This window comes from Hippichthys cyanospilos, chromosome 13, assembly GCF_059441005.1.
Source record: "Hippichthys cyanospilos isolate Australia breed blue-spotted pipefish chromosome 13, RoL_Hcya_1.0, whole genome shotgun sequence".
NCBI lineage: Eukaryota > Metazoa > Chordata > Actinopteri > Syngnathiformes > Syngnathidae > Hippichthys > Hippichthys cyanospilos.
Window position 1 is genome coordinate 12,189,290 of NC_142381.1, and position 15,444 is coordinate 12,204,733.

The following is a 15,444-nucleotide window of genomic DNA, read 5'->3' on the forward strand; positions in this document are numbered from 1 at the left end:
TCATTAAGTATTATAGAACAAATGCATAACACGACACAACTCTGATGACAATGGGGGAAAAAAGCAAGGGATTTGAAATACATCTGAAATTATGCCCTCTTTTTCTTCATTTGCCACATAATGGCAGTACAGTGAAATCAAAACTTGACACCATCTTCCCTTTGTTCTTTCTTCTAGGAGATTCGAAACATGCACAACGAGCAGCTGATGGGCATCCGGCGCGAGGAGGAGATGGAGATGTCCGACGACGACATGGAGGAGGCCCCAGACAGCAAAGACTCAGAGGACTCAGGTATGCGTCTTGACGCTTTTGTTTTAAACTACAATTTCTTTGGACACAACATGTAATATTCTAGTAATATAGTTGTATACAAAAAATATCTCCATCTCAAAGGAGCCTTGCCCGATAAATAAACATACAGTGGACCCCCGCTAAACGAAATTAATCCGTTTCGGGGTTGGGATGGTAAGGTGAAATCGTCGTGTGGCGGGCAATAGAAACCTATAGTAATTAGTGAATGCATACAAAACCCTAAGTGAAAACATAAAAAATGTATATACATATTAAAAATTGTGAAAATAATAGTTTAGTAAGACTTACTTATATATAATATACATGTATACAATTAAATAAAACCAATTAAAGTTTGAATGAAGCACTAAAATGCACAATACATACTCAAATTTGTAGAGAATCAACAGAGGAAGAATTTCACTGAGTGTTTTCGTACGATAATGTAATTACTCATACTAGATCAAGTTTTTAGCATGTTGGCATCTTCATGACAAAATCTTAGTGACACCGCGACGCTGACCAATAGCAGACCAGCATCTCAGTGACGTGTTGCAGTGCAGGCAGTTTGACAGACCAGAAAATAAGACCAATTACCTAAAAACGCCTGAAGAGGGAGGCAAAACAACATAAACCCAGGCAACCCCACAGGTCATGACAGTTCTTGATGCCATAAAGAGGGAAAAATGGAGCAAAGATGGGACGAAAAACGTAGTATTCCACTTCGTAATGTGAAAAAAATGTAAGCCAGGGACGCCGTAAGCCAGGAGTCCACTGTACTCGGGTCACTAGTTGTGAAAATAGAATATGCATCTGTGGTTATCTTTTGGGAAAAGTCATCACCTACTGAAACACTTTAAGACCTTCATCACTTTTCAGCCTTGCAGATTACACATGTGGAGAGTGTGTGGAAGTGTGTGTGAAGCTGTTCAAAGCTGCCAGCACCTGTCAGCTCAGAATAGAATAAGGGTGTCGTTTGCCAAAGTTAGAAAAAAAAAAGGAATGTGTCAGTAAACCTCTCGTTCTAACTTTCACTTTCTCCTAATGGTTCTGATTTACGCTGCTAACAGGACAGCTTGCCTCATCAGTGTAGTTGTTGCCACACCGTTGCATCCATTATACTTTTTTTTTAATTATTTATTGCACAAACATCCTTCCTGTTTGTTAATTGAGTTTTTTTTTGCTCCTCTTTAAGGTAGTAAACTGTTTTTCACAACTGTTCTTCATTTTGACTCTCAATCTTCTCTTTAATGGCAACCCGACTACCCAGCAAACCCGTTAGGCTTAACAAACCTGCTGCTTTTGGTCACATGGAATGAATTATTCAAACAAATTATTGGTACTTTTTTTTTTTTGACAGATAACCTCTAATTTTGTTTTTAACCTTGACAGCCCATCTAAGCAGCTGTCTCATGGGGCCTGAATTATTTGTATTGTTTTCTGATCAATTTAGCAGGGAATGTGAACTTTACCCTATTGCTCTTGTTTATAGTTTATCTGGAAGCCAATCCAGGCAGTACATGGTCCATCCATCCATCTGTTTTTTTCCATGGTTTTCTATTGTAGTTGGTCCCAATCTTTTTGTTTCCTCATTCTGTGGCAACCCATCTAAGCAGTAGCCAGCCTAAGTGAAATAGATTCTCTGCAGTTCGCTGCTCCAATTTTATGTAGATTCAAATTTTATCTCCCCAATAACTCTCAAGATTTTTGTGGCAGCCTATCTAGGTAGCAAAGCAGTCTGAAAATATTGCACACTCTGCTTGTCACATTTTCCATTATGCAATAATTTCAATTCTTTTCTTTCAATGTGTGTTTGTTTTATTTTGTTTTATTTTTTTTTAATGGTAGCCCATCTAGGAAATAGACAGTATGCATTCCACTTGCCTTATAACGGTCATGATTTCTGCCGCTTGCCAATTTGACAGCTTGGCTAATCAACATGGAGATGTATGCAAATGAAGCCGTCCATTCCGTGTTTTGCAACCCTTCCAGTCGGTCATCGCCGTAATGCGCGCTTGCTGTCAAACCTCTCGTCTTTTCCCTGAATGCTGAAGGTTTACTGCTTAACTTTCCGCCATTCGTGTTGACCTTTAAAGACGTCACCCAGCCCCGCGACGACCCCATCACCTCTTTAGGCGCCGATCGATGAGCGGTGTCAGACTCCGGAATAGAAAAGCGTAAGATCCGCCTGCGTGTGCATGTAGCGTGACCCCTATCATGGCCGCCGGCGGGTCGATAACCCCGCCTGTTAAATAACAAACGTGTCGGATCTGGCCGAGCGTTTGACACGTCTCCGATCGATACTTCTCACCTGCAAAGCTGCCAGAAGACTACAATCATGCCTAGCGAGTGTTCATTAGCGGTCCTCCATGCAACACTCATAAATACACACAACACACGTAGCGCTTTCACTCACAGGATGGCTCTTATCTCCTCTCGATGTGCGGCACTTTCCCCAAGGGCTTTTTTCTCTCCCCGTCTTCCAATTGCCTTCCCGGAGAACGAGCGGACGGACAATAACCCGACCTTCGGCTCTGCTCGATAGGTCGGGTCATATGTCCGGTGGAGATCTGGCGGACAAAATGCTCTGGGATTATCCCATCTTTTCAGTTGTTGCTAATCTTCTGTTGATCACCGGTTGTAAGGAATATTGAATTGCAGGTGTCTGGGATCGGCTCCAGCTTACGATGAAAGTTTTATTTACCAAAGGAATGAAATAGATGGGTGGATTTTGCTTTATTGTTCTTTGAAGCATCTCACACATGGTGTCTTTACACCATGATTTAGTTATACAGTGTTCCAAAACGACTTAAAGGGGAAGTCAACCCTATTTTTTTCCTTTCTAAATTGTTCTGTGCAGCCCCTAAAAGCGGTAACCATCGTTTTTTTCCCGGAATTTTTTCTCAGGAGGCAGCCATTTTGTCACTTGTTGTCAAAAATAACATTAAAGTTTATCTGGGCTGAGGTAACAACCAATCCCAGTTCAGCTTGCGAGCGTCACATGACAAAAATGATCACCGCTCACATTTTCTGAGTTTGATCATGTGATGTTTGCAAGCTGAGCCAAGATTGGTTTTTATCTGAGTCCTGAGCAACGGTGATGTCATTTTCGGACGACAAAATCGGATAGACTTTGCGCTTAATTCACATTCCACAGACACTGTATTAATCAGAATACTGTTTTTACACCAGTAAGTATACACACATTATTGTAAACAAAATCATTGGGTTAACTTCCCCTTTAACAACAAATAATAATTAGCTACATTGGTAAAACTTTGACCAAAATGTCTAATTGACAAATTCTCCCTCGAACGTGCTTTTTGTTTCTTCTCAATATTCTTCGTAACGAGTAGCAAGTCTCTTGGGACACAATTAAATACTCTCATTGCCTCATAGCTTTAACAATTCAATCTTCGCTCCTTAACTCTTTTGAGAGCATTGTGCCAGCCTATCTAAGCAGCAAAATAGTTCAAGATAAAATTATTGCACTCCGAGCTGGATGTTGACACATTAAATAATCGTTTCAATCCAATGATTGTTTTTCTGTAATTACCCACAAACTTTACTCCCTTTCTGCTTGTAATTTCTTTTCATTTCTATGGCAGCCTGTCTAGGGAGCAGATTATTTAGGCCTTTCCATTTTTGGCAAGTTGCTGCCTCATTATTCAAGTGATGCTTTAGTGACTTTGGAAATGTTGCTTACGAGGTTTGTAAAAATGGCTTCAATGTGACCGTTTGACCACCCGTCATCATATCCTCTTCCCGTTGACATTCACGCAGGCGTGTTGCAAGCCGAAGCCTTGAAGGAGGAGAACGACTCGCTGCGCTGTCAGCTGGATGCCTACCGGAACGAAGTAGAGCTGCTCAAACAGGAGCAGGGCAAGAACCAGCCAATCAGGAGCGAGGAAGACAGTGCACACTCTCAGCAGCTCAGCTTTTTGCAGCAAGCGCTGCAAGGCATGCAAAAGGTAACAAACACACGGTGGTATTTTTTGATTAGGAAAGTAGTGCATGTTAGTTTTTCTTCGCAGAGGATGAAATATATATAGCCATGTGTTTTGTTGTCTTCCTGCCTGTGTTGCTGCACCGTTTGTGTTCAGTTAGCAAAATCAAATATCTAAACCCATCGCTTGAGTTATTGATTGGATGATGGATGGATGGATGGATGGATGAGACAGACAGACAGACAGATAGACAGACGAACAATAAAGGATGCACACAATAGGTTGAGATAATGCTGTTTCGCCGGGACATTTTTTTTTGTTTAGCCACATTGCTTTTGATTGTCAAATGATGCCATCAAAAGCACATTCCCACTAATATGCTAATCTAAATTTTGAGAGTGTGTTTTTCATCTCTCATTGCATGCCTCTTGCTGTGTTATGCTTAAAGAGCAGACGTACCATTCATGTCCTGCTGTTCATGTCCGCACGTAGAGTAATTACTTTTTCTATTGAGCAGGTGAATGGATTAAATGAATTGGAAGTCTGTAAATTGGTCTCCCTCGCCGGGGCGTCCGCGCATCACCCATCCGTATCTCGCTCACGTTCCACCCGCTGAATTAGCGCCAAGACCCCCCACCACCCTTCTCGTGTCTCGAGAAACATCTCCTCACCGCGGGAGGCCCCCTTTTTCTGACAATCAGAATATTTGTTAGCGATGGAGGAGAATTATCCCCTTTTTGTATTTGTTTGTAATTTGCCGAGTTGCTCTTTTTTCAAGGCAAAATCCTGTTGCTTTCTTGTCATCACATCTAGCCTCACTTCAGTTTGAAACCGTAACTATTGATCAAGATTAAGCGCCGTGGTTCTTCCTCTTGTCGCAGCAACTCCTGAAGATGCGTGAGGAGCTGAAGCAGCGGGAGTGCGAGCTGGAGAAGAGTTTAGAGGACAGACAACAGCTCAAGCATCAAGTCCACATGCTGAAAGAAGGACTGCAAAACTTGCAGAAGACACAGGTAGAACACACACGCGGTCCACTTTCAAAATAATCCTTGTTTATCTCAGGGGTTACCTTCCCTTCCTTAAAAATACCCGCAGTTACCGAAATCCGCTGAGTAGATTTGTTTTTTTTGGTTAAAAACAAAAAAAAACATTCATTCAATATGTCCTTTGTCTAATATAGAGAAAAATAGTGCGGGAACCCTGCAGTATACATGATCGTAAATAAAAAATCAATGGAGTAGAGCTTGATTTTTATTTTTTTTAATAAAAAAAATAGAAACACAATGCGATAGAAAAAGTTATGGGTAAATGAAGCGCTACGATGGAGTGAAGCCGCAATAACCAAAGCGCGATATAGCGGGGTGACGCTGTAATACAAAAAGTCCCTTTGACACCAGTTATATTGACAATTATTATTATTATTACATTATTGACGATTATCATGCAATCGTTTAGTACAATTTTGACATTGTTTGGATTGCTGTATTTATTAGCTTTTCTTTTAAACAGTAAAGACTTACACACAATTCTAACTTCAGCAAACAATGCAGGCTCATTTTAGCTCCTCATTTACGTTCAAAGATTTTAGTTTCTCAATTGAGGTGATTCACTTCATTATATATTTTTGACACCGATTTACTCGTAGACAGGACATTTGCAGACTGAGATCATACAGAAAGAAGATGAGAAAATTGTGAATGGCTGAATATGTGTTCCTCAGAAAAAAATTGCATCTGAATTTGTGAATAGCTTTTCAGAAGCTAAGGCTGTGTTGCTCACGCTAATCTGCGCATCCAACAAAAGTCAAAGCCGATCTGTTTATCTTTTGGCTTTGGCGAGATAATAGGGGCACAGCATCCTTGAGGGATGTGGCTCTTTCTTCAGATAGTTCCTCTCCATTATGATACGACTGAAATTATTCAATGTATTTAGGTCAAGGTGTCATTGTGTTTTCTTGGTTGTGTAAATTTCACTCTTCATACACAAATCACAAACCTCTATTTGTATACAAATAATTGATTTGCCATAAGTCCCCTTTAAGGCATGCGTTCCGCAAAAACGGCACTTGTAAATAAAAGGGCATCGTAATAACTAGCTGGCACATTTGAATAAACTCACACAGACGCCATCAGACATTCCCAAAAAAAAAAGTCTTTTTCTTTTGGCTTCATTTCCAGTGCCGCACGAGTAAAGCGAGCACAGCGAGCACGCCGATTTGCCGCTTGAGTCTTCTAATGTTCTTGTTTCCCTCCCAACGAGCTCCACTTGTGCTTTTTTTCTTTCTTAAAGACGTTCGAAAATGGACCATCATTTTCCTGCACTTTGCTACCAAATGAGCCGATTCATTTGCCCGCATCGCATTTTTTCTCATGTAGCTTGCAGAACCAAGTGAATTTTCCATGATATCTATGGGACACTTTGAAATCATTTGTGACTTTAATGAAGTGATTTTTTTTTTTTTCTTGGGGGGGGGGGGGGGGGGGGGGTCCATTCCATTGCAGAGGATATTTTATTGCATGGTAGAATTTATGGTCCTAAGAAAAACAATTACATTCTACAGCTACAGTTCAGTTATTGAGGATTACCATATTTGTGGATATTTTATACAAATTTCAAATGCATTTTACAGTCATCTTAGACATATAATTGCCTCGGTTAATTTAAATCAAAAAAATAAATGGGGTGGGAGGGCAACAAACAAGAAATCAGTTGCCTTTGAACAGCCTTTGTGGATCTATCATTATAAGACTCTTTTTCCATTTTTTTCTTCGAATGGTCTCTCTCTATCGCACATTTTTTCATTATACAAAAGTGCAAATCAGCCTTAAATTGTAACATTCAGAATATAGTTAGCAGTCAAAAGAGCCAATTGTCAGACTTTCATTTTTCATTGTTATCACTATTCATCCATTTATCCTTGGATCACCTTGCTTACTTGAGAGTTCGCCCTTGGGACATGTTCTCAATCCAAATGGCTTGATATCGATCAACGGCAGCCGGTATCATTTTGAGAGGATGACAGTCAATGTTTTGTCCATGGACTCAAGTCTCAAGTGTCGACGGCTCATATTCTAGTCGCTCTCGCTAATGCACCTGAGAGGAAGAGTCTTCGTTAAAAGCATTCCCAAAGACCGATACTGTTATAGTGCAACTTTGGAACCATACGTCCACTTAAGGCTGGATTTGAGTAGGTCTCCTCCTTCCGATCCAAGCCGGGGACAGACTTGTCAATACTGCATTAACGCCTATGGCATGTATAATAAATGCATTGAGTACGCTGGGAAATATGCTAATTAAATTCCAACGTTGTGGCAAACATGAATCGTGAGAGGCACCCTCATTAATGCGAGACAGAAAAATCCATTTCTGGGTGTGCATTTCCCTCAAGATTAGCCACACTTGTTGGGTAATTTGTCATGTTGGCGAGATCTTTTGCAAGCATCGACTGACCGACCTCAACTCCCTCACATTTCCCTCACATGTGTTGGCGTTTACGCAGCATTCTGCTGACTCTTTAACCAAGTAGAGTCCGTACCATAACAATTTGGATGTTTTAGTAAGGATATGATGCCAAATGCCTTGATCCTCACACACCACACATACAATTATTTCTTTGGTGTTATAACGGAAGTTAGTTGTTTGTTTTTTTTTTTCATATTCATTCATTGCCTTCATGAGCTATTTGATCTGCCAGCTAGCAAGTTAGTTACTTATCTTGCACGGCATTTTATCCAAACCTCTTTATTTCAAAGGCATTTCACAGTAGAGGAAAAAGATACTAAGGAGCTGAGGTTTCATCCAGAAGGTGACAACGTCTCAAAGTTTAACATGGCCCTACTTGGTCATCAGACTACCTAGAGTGTGCCATTCCTTGCCTAAAATACTGTGAGAATAACGTGGACGAAAATAATCCCAAAAATGATCAAGACATTGCAAAATGATTAATATGTTAGGTAGCTGTTAGGTAGTTGTTTGGTAGCTTACTTTTAGTCAGTTAGTTAGTTAGTCAGTTAGTTAGTTGTCCAACACTCGGTTTTTAAACTGTGTTTTATTGGTTAACAATTGAGTTTTGTTTGTTAGGCTCCTTGTTGATTAGTTTGTGTTATTGAGTAATTTATTTGGTTAGTTTGCATGTATTGTTTTAGCTTTGTAGTTGCTATGCTTTGTTAGTTAACTGGTGTGACTGAATAGTAACTTTAATGATTAAATAACTATTTACAGAGGAGTAGTGAAAGTGACAAAAATTAGGCTAGGTTCTCGCTGCGGCATTTTTTTTTTGCCCCACATCTGACCTGTTCTGATCTTTTGATGGCAGTGCGAAAAAACAAAACAACAAAAGTGAACGAGGTGAAGACAACTCAATGAAGGGAGCGTGAGGTATATTTTACCACTGTCTCTTATTCTCGCACGCACTTGCTCGCTCGAGCAGGCGAGAGAGACGTTGCTGGCACTGCACTGACAAAAAAACCTCACCCTTCCCCCTGCTTAATTTATTCCTTAAATGTAACGGATTGAAAATGTTTTGGCTCCGTTATGACAGCCATTTCAACATGGCAAGATACGTCTGTGAACTTGTTAACCACGCCAACTTCCTGTGACGTCTCAATGTCTTCAATGTGCATGGCAGACTTTGTTGTGCTGTTTTAACGTTCAAACACAGGTCACATTCAGGTCGCATTTATTTGGAAATGTGAACGACCTCACACAAACTTTGAGTATTAAGCCCTGCAGTGTTAACCTAGCCTTAAACATATTTGTGACAATTATTTTTTATGACTAAATTTAGTCGTTTGTGTCCGAATTAAGGCTTGCGAGGGATTCTGAAAGATCCAATGTTGCGAATGCAACAGTCCAGAGTTTACCAAAATAATCAACAAAATAACTACCATTTATTTGTCTAACCCTGCCTATTAAGGTAAAATACAAGCAACAAAAACACCAAGGACCTCCCTTATCTATAATTACACCATCAGGGGAAAAGCTGCGTCAACGAAAGAGAACGACTCACTCTTCCAATAAAACAGAAAGCTTTCCGCCAAACTTAATTTTACAAGCCTGGAATATATTCCGGGCTCTACCAGGAGTGCAAGTCAAGCTCTTCATGTGTGTTTCTCATCCCGTTGCAGCTGGAACGATCCAAGCAAGACGACCGAGGTGGCGACGATGCTGTTAATCAAACCAATGTAAGTGGCAGCCTGCCTCCCTTTGCTTCTTTTGTGTGTCCTGACACATCATTCCTCCACGCTTAAAATTTGTTAGCCAACAAAGTCAGGCACATGTGTGATCTGGGTGTGAGAATTGGGACTTTGGGAGGCAAAGTGGGGGCTTCAAGACAACATGCACACATGTGGTGTTTGTAAGGTGCACAATTTTATGTAGGACGCAAACCACATTATTCCGTCTCTTTTTTTTTTTTTTTTTTTGCCACCTGTCACAGCTTCCAAACAAACAGTTTGATCATTCTTCCAAGTATACTTTCTGTGTGTATGTTGCTTCGGGCATAGTGCCCTCCTTCGCCTCATTCCCCCTATTCTTCCCTCCACGAATGATGTGTTTCCACCACTTATCCGCATTCTGATTACCTCTTGTCGTCTGCTTCAATGTGTTTTGCTCTATGTCTGCCGGTTGCTTATTTCACTTCTAATCTAATATGATCTTAACTGAGACGTATTGTGCGTTTTAATCACAATTTAAAAGCATTCCCAGGCATCTCAGTAACACCTCCGACGTGTTCATCGCAAATTACCTCACGAATTAGAAATTAGAGCATTCATTACATCAAGGGTGAGCAAAGTGTGGCCCGTGGATCACAAACCGCCCACATATTTACTCATGGAGGTCACACTTTATGCCCCGTTATCCCTCTTATCAGTTACAGTATATGTTTGTGTGTGTGTGTCTATGTGGAGATGGTAATATGTAAATGAGTTCCAGTCTTACACCACAGTGAGGAAAAAAATAAGTAACTCACCAAAAATGACTTGGCTTTTTCATTTAAGTACATCTTGCATATATTTCTTTTAAAATGTATATTTATACTGTCTGTTCATGGGTGTACAGGAAATTATACCGGTGTCCTGCAGTCAGGAACGGGAAGGTCCTACAGAAAGGAGGTCCACAAGTCCCGTCCACTCAGAGAGAGAAGCTCTTCTTGTCGGTAAGACCCAACGGAAGAGTTATTTTTGGATTTATATAGAATAGAATTGAATTGAATTGAATGTGTTTTTGTCATTGTATTGCTAGTCTGCAGCAAAATTGCTGGCACTGCACGATGGCTTATGATCAATAAGTTCAGTAAATATTATTGAATAAAAATGATGTTTTCACACAGTGGCAATGTTATGTTCAGTGTGTTTTTGTTTTGTTGTTATGCAGCGTGTTAATAGCGTTGGTGGGTTCACCATTCATGTTTGGCCCCATAACACGTTGAATGTGCTACATTTTGGACCTGGTAACCTCAAGTGAGATTTGCTTTTCATTTGGCTATTTTGTTTGCTGACACGGAAAGGGTAGCAGCAATAGCAAATAAGAAAATTGAAAGTGCAAACTAAAATAGAAAAACATTTATTATTTTATAACACTAGGAAAAGTAAAACACATTTTTATGTTCAGCTTTCCTCTTAGAGATTTTTTTTTTTTTTTGGCAAAATTCAATATTTTTTTTGATGGAATGTTTACAAAAGTATCTTTGAAACGCTCGGACCTTGGAACAAACTATCAATACAGATGTGCAGCTTAACTCCTGTATTCATTCATTTTGTTTGGAATGTGTCAATGAATGTCTGCATCCTCACTCGTTTGCTGGTCACAGCACATTGCTCGCATTTCCTACAAGGGACGCAAAGTGTTTTCCTCGCAAAAAAGCTTCAAGCGCTGGAGGCGGTAGCCTTGGTAGACGCCATCAGAGTAGGTCTCTCGATGCTCCGCAGGTGGTTGCTATGAGCGGAGCGGGTGTATGATGGCTCCCCGGAGGCCCCGTGTGTGAACAGAAAACAGATGGTTACTTTCACTTGGGGGAGAGGTTGTCTTTGACGAGGCCTTGGCGATAAGGCCCTCGTTAAACACCCGTGCTTAAGCCGTTTTCAGCAATGCTGTAAAAGGGGAAAGATGAGGTGGTGCAAACGTTGTCATATATGTACTGTATTTATTATCATTATTATTATTATTACTGTTATTATTATTATTATTATCAAGATCAACAAGCAACCTTTTTGTGTCCTCCCCCAGGGATCATCTCTACGTTCCTGCATGTGCATCCCTTTGGAGCTAGCATCGAGTATATCTGCTCCTACCTGCAGTGCCTGGATACCAAGGTAACTTTCTATCATCCCAAAGCAATCTTAGCACGCTAACAGTTGCCATGCTAGCATATATAGCAAGATATCGACCTGAGTACAAAAAGCCCAATGTTTTCCCTAGAGCTGGGCTGCAAAAATATAAAACGTACTTAAGACTCATTCTGTACAATTAGAAGTGTAATCATTTTTAATGGAAGTAATAAAATGTGTATTCAAATTGGAATGCTATTCAAATATTTTCTTCACAATCTGTACAATTAGAAGTGTAATCATTTTTAATGGAAGTAATAAAATGTGTATTCAAATTGAAATGCTATTCAAGTATTTTCTTCACAATCTGTTGTATGCAGTCTAAACATTGGCATATTGATTAATAATGCGCTTGTCTAATATGAATTAAGCGGCAAAAAATCACTCATTTTTGTCCCACTCCAGGGACGATCATTTTGTCACTTGCTGTCAAGTGTAAATGGCATCACAGTTCTCACAGCTCAGGTCATGGCCAATCGCATTTTTTATTCTGTTTTCTGAGTATGATGTGGCATATGCAAGATGAGCCGTGGTTAGTTGTTACATGATCCCTGAACAAACTGTGATGTCATTTTCAGTTGACAGCAAGTGGCTTCTTCATATTCCACAAGCCCGATAATAATCAGAATATTGTTTTTGGACAAGTCGGGCTGCATGGAGCTTTCTATTGTTAAAAACATTTTCAGGTTGACTTATATAATTAATAATTAACACTAATTAAATTCATTTGATTGATTCCCAAGCCCTAATTTTCCCAATCATTTGAAAATGTGCTTACGGAAAATGAGGAATTTTGGAAAAATAGTAACACTGTAAGTAGGTAGTTAACAAAGTAAACAGTTGGAGTTGCAGTTGGACATACTATTCAGAAAATTAAATATTGTGGCTAACCTCCTTGGACATAACAACAGGAGGAAAATTGATGACAAATTGAATGTGTCACCACCACCTATCGGACCGTTACGGAATTGTGTCTTCATTCCTGTGTTGTGATTGTGATTATGTTGTCCTAAGGTGAAAATGAAGTCAAATTGAATAGCTCACAAAGCCAAAAGTGTTATTGATCTTTTTAGGAAAGCTTATGCACAATGCTGTTTCTCCTATTCAGTGAACTGGTCATTAGGAAAAAGCTTATAATTGCATCCAGGTTGTTTGTGTAAAATAGTCGATGGTTCAGCCCCAATCACCGTCTGTGAATAGAGGTTGGGAAAAGTCAAACTTCTTCAGATAGTTTGTCTCCGGTTCCCAGACTGAAATGTCACAGACGCGCGCGCCTCGCACAGTCTGGCCCGCCGTCCCATTTCCCATGATGCCCGAACATATTAAAAGCACGTCCTTTGCAGGCACTAGCCAAACAGCAGCATCAATCCTACAGACGCTTGGTGTTACTTTCACTCATGTCACGTCTGCTCGAGTGCCCCTCTTTTATTTCCGTCAGTCTGCGAGTGGCATTTAAGACATGTTATTACTCCACTGATCAGACCAGCCGTTTTGCTTTCAGTGTTTTATATCAAAAAATCCCCTCCACCCGCAACCCGACTAGGACCAAGCTAGTTACTTACTCTACCAGTGTAACACATCAGAAAATTGCACAGTAATATGCTTGGTTGTTTCCCTCACTCGCTTATCACATAGTTGTGACTTTTCAGCAGATTTGGTTCCTTTTAGAGCTCTGGAAAAAGTAGACCACGTTGGGCAAGTCTACCTCAAAATAGGTCGACTAAAAATATCCGCAGGGACGCTATGCAGGAAGCATATTTGGCCACCATTTTCTAAACACACCTTTCTTGCACAGTGTTGCAATGGCGGCAAAAGAAAAAGACTCCCCTCAAAAATCAGATGTTTTGGCTCAATACCAACAAAAAAATAACCATTTTAATTTTTGTAAAGTGGAACTGTACTGTGACAAAGTTGCACAACTCAAACGTATGCAAAGACCGTCTTCACATAAAGGATCCATTTCTTGTGTTGATGCACCACCTAGTGGCTAAATGACTGAGGTTATTGATGTGTATGATTTTCGAGGTAGAGTGGGCTTTCAATATAGACAACATTAGGACATGGAACTTCCCAAAAGTAAGAAATTCAAGTTGTGACCTTCCCAAAAAGCGCAGGCGTTGTATTATCCAATTATACTGCTTGTCACTATAAACAATCAGCCGTATTGTGATTTGGTTAGGTGTTCATATTTTAGCCAGTAGGGGACTGTCAAGCACAAAACGTACTCAATCTACTCGTCAAGAGCCAGATGAAGAAGAACAGGAAGTTATTGACCTCATAGTCGCTAACAGGCAGCTCCACTCTCAAGTTTACTCCTTGAATATTGTTGGAGCATCGGAAGTGACTTAATGACGCAGTTACGTGTGTAATTATAGTACATAAAACGACATGTGTGAACGAACTTCTAGTTCATGTTTGATTACCTTAAATGATAATCACGTGGTCATGCTAATTGCAATAGCCAACATATTTGGTGAATAATCATTATCTGCATAGAAGATATAGTGCGGATGGATGGATAGAAAGAGAGAGAGCGAGCGATAATTTATATAAATAACAAATAGTTATATCCACTCACTGTAACATGATAAAAAATTATTAGTTCTATCCACTTCACCTCACAGTCAACCTTATTAGATTATTAAAAAATAAATAAATGTATTTCACTGATTTGTGTTTGGGCAATTACTCAATTACTTTTGAAAAAGGTGACAACCCTCGTTACTTTAACTCTCATTTAGATGTATTATTTTGTCATAACAAATTGGATTGAAGATTTTTGTGGATTTTCGTGACCCAAACGCTAATCCTCAACTCAATGTGCTGGCTATCAATAAGTCAACATGAGGTTAGCTATCTCCCTCAGTAACTAAGCAGTTTCCTAAGTGTGAACTCCTGAATGATTCCTTTTATCCCCCTGAACACTCTAGCTACGGTACGATACTATAAAAATCCTCACTTTTGATTGGGCGTTCATTTATTTGTCACATGCGTGGACTTCCTCTCTATGGAACCAGTGACCCCGAAAAGTGATACAGTGCCAGCGTGTTTACCCATCGCCGTGACTCATCCTGTCACGCACGCGTCAAAGAAAGAATACAAGTCTTCCCTTGACTCATTGTGTTGATTTGTTGCCGCGACGATGCGTTCGGGTGCCCACGTTTTGTCTGCTCTTCCCACACACACTCCACTGCACAACACTCATTAGGCAGCCGCACGCACATTTGTCAATATGCCTGGCTGGCCTCCACCTACAACAACAACAAGTAGGAGAAGAAGAAGAAGCCAAGTCCGCTCTGCTTATCTGGTGACATCACACGCGGCTCTATTGTGTGTCACGACACCACGAGCAAGCGCACAACAGCTCTTGAGCAAGCTCATTACACAAACGGCTGGGTCAAGAAGTAACCTAAATTGGCTAGAATACACTACCAGTCAAAAGTTTTTTTTTATTTTTTTTTCTGGATTGTAAGTTAACACTTAAATCGCAGTGACATAAGTGTTGCCATTATGAAGAAAAAAAAAAGAAATTATTGGGTTAATCTCGGAGTATATCTTATTATTTCGAGTCCAGAGATTCAATCTCAGCTACTTATTTACCAGGATCATGACTTCCAAATACAAATAAGGGTAAAGAAGAGCGTGAAAATAGCTGGTACCGAATAAGTTAAATTAACTATTGATTCAATTTATGCATAATTTTTAGCTTTTAAATACTGTATTTTTAAACTCTTTTTGTCATTAATTCTTATCTTTTCAGTTCTATTTCATAGTTGTTCCATAAATTGACACTTTGAAGTGTTACACCCATGTGCTTTACCGGTGGATTGTATCTTGTTGGCTAGCAAAACAGTAAAAATTCAATAACCTGCAGATA

The 15,444-nt window shown here is 39.9% G+C and overlaps 1 protein-coding gene across 8 annotated transcripts in view; it reads left to right on the forward strand.

The window, feature by feature from the left end:
* The window catches only part of enox2 (ecto-NOX disulfide-thiol exchanger 2), a 159,033-nt gene that overhangs the window by 142,457 nt on the left and 1,132 nt on the right, over window positions 1-15,444 (forward strand). For all 8 annotated transcript variants that reach the window (XM_088431722.1, XM_088431721.1, XM_088431727.1 and 5 more), the window contains 6 exons: window positions 178-292; window positions 4,076-4,263; window positions 5,121-5,252; window positions 9,366-9,422; window positions 10,300-10,396; window positions 11,467-11,552. In XM_088431722.1, the coding sequence (XP_088287848.1) occupies window positions 178-292; window positions 4,076-4,263; window positions 5,121-5,252; window positions 9,366-9,422; window positions 10,300-10,396; window positions 11,467-11,552 (675 nt within the window). The remainder of the gene's footprint in view (window positions 1-177; window positions 293-4,075; window positions 4,264-5,120; window positions 5,253-9,365; window positions 9,423-10,299; window positions 10,397-11,466; window positions 11,553-15,444) is intronic.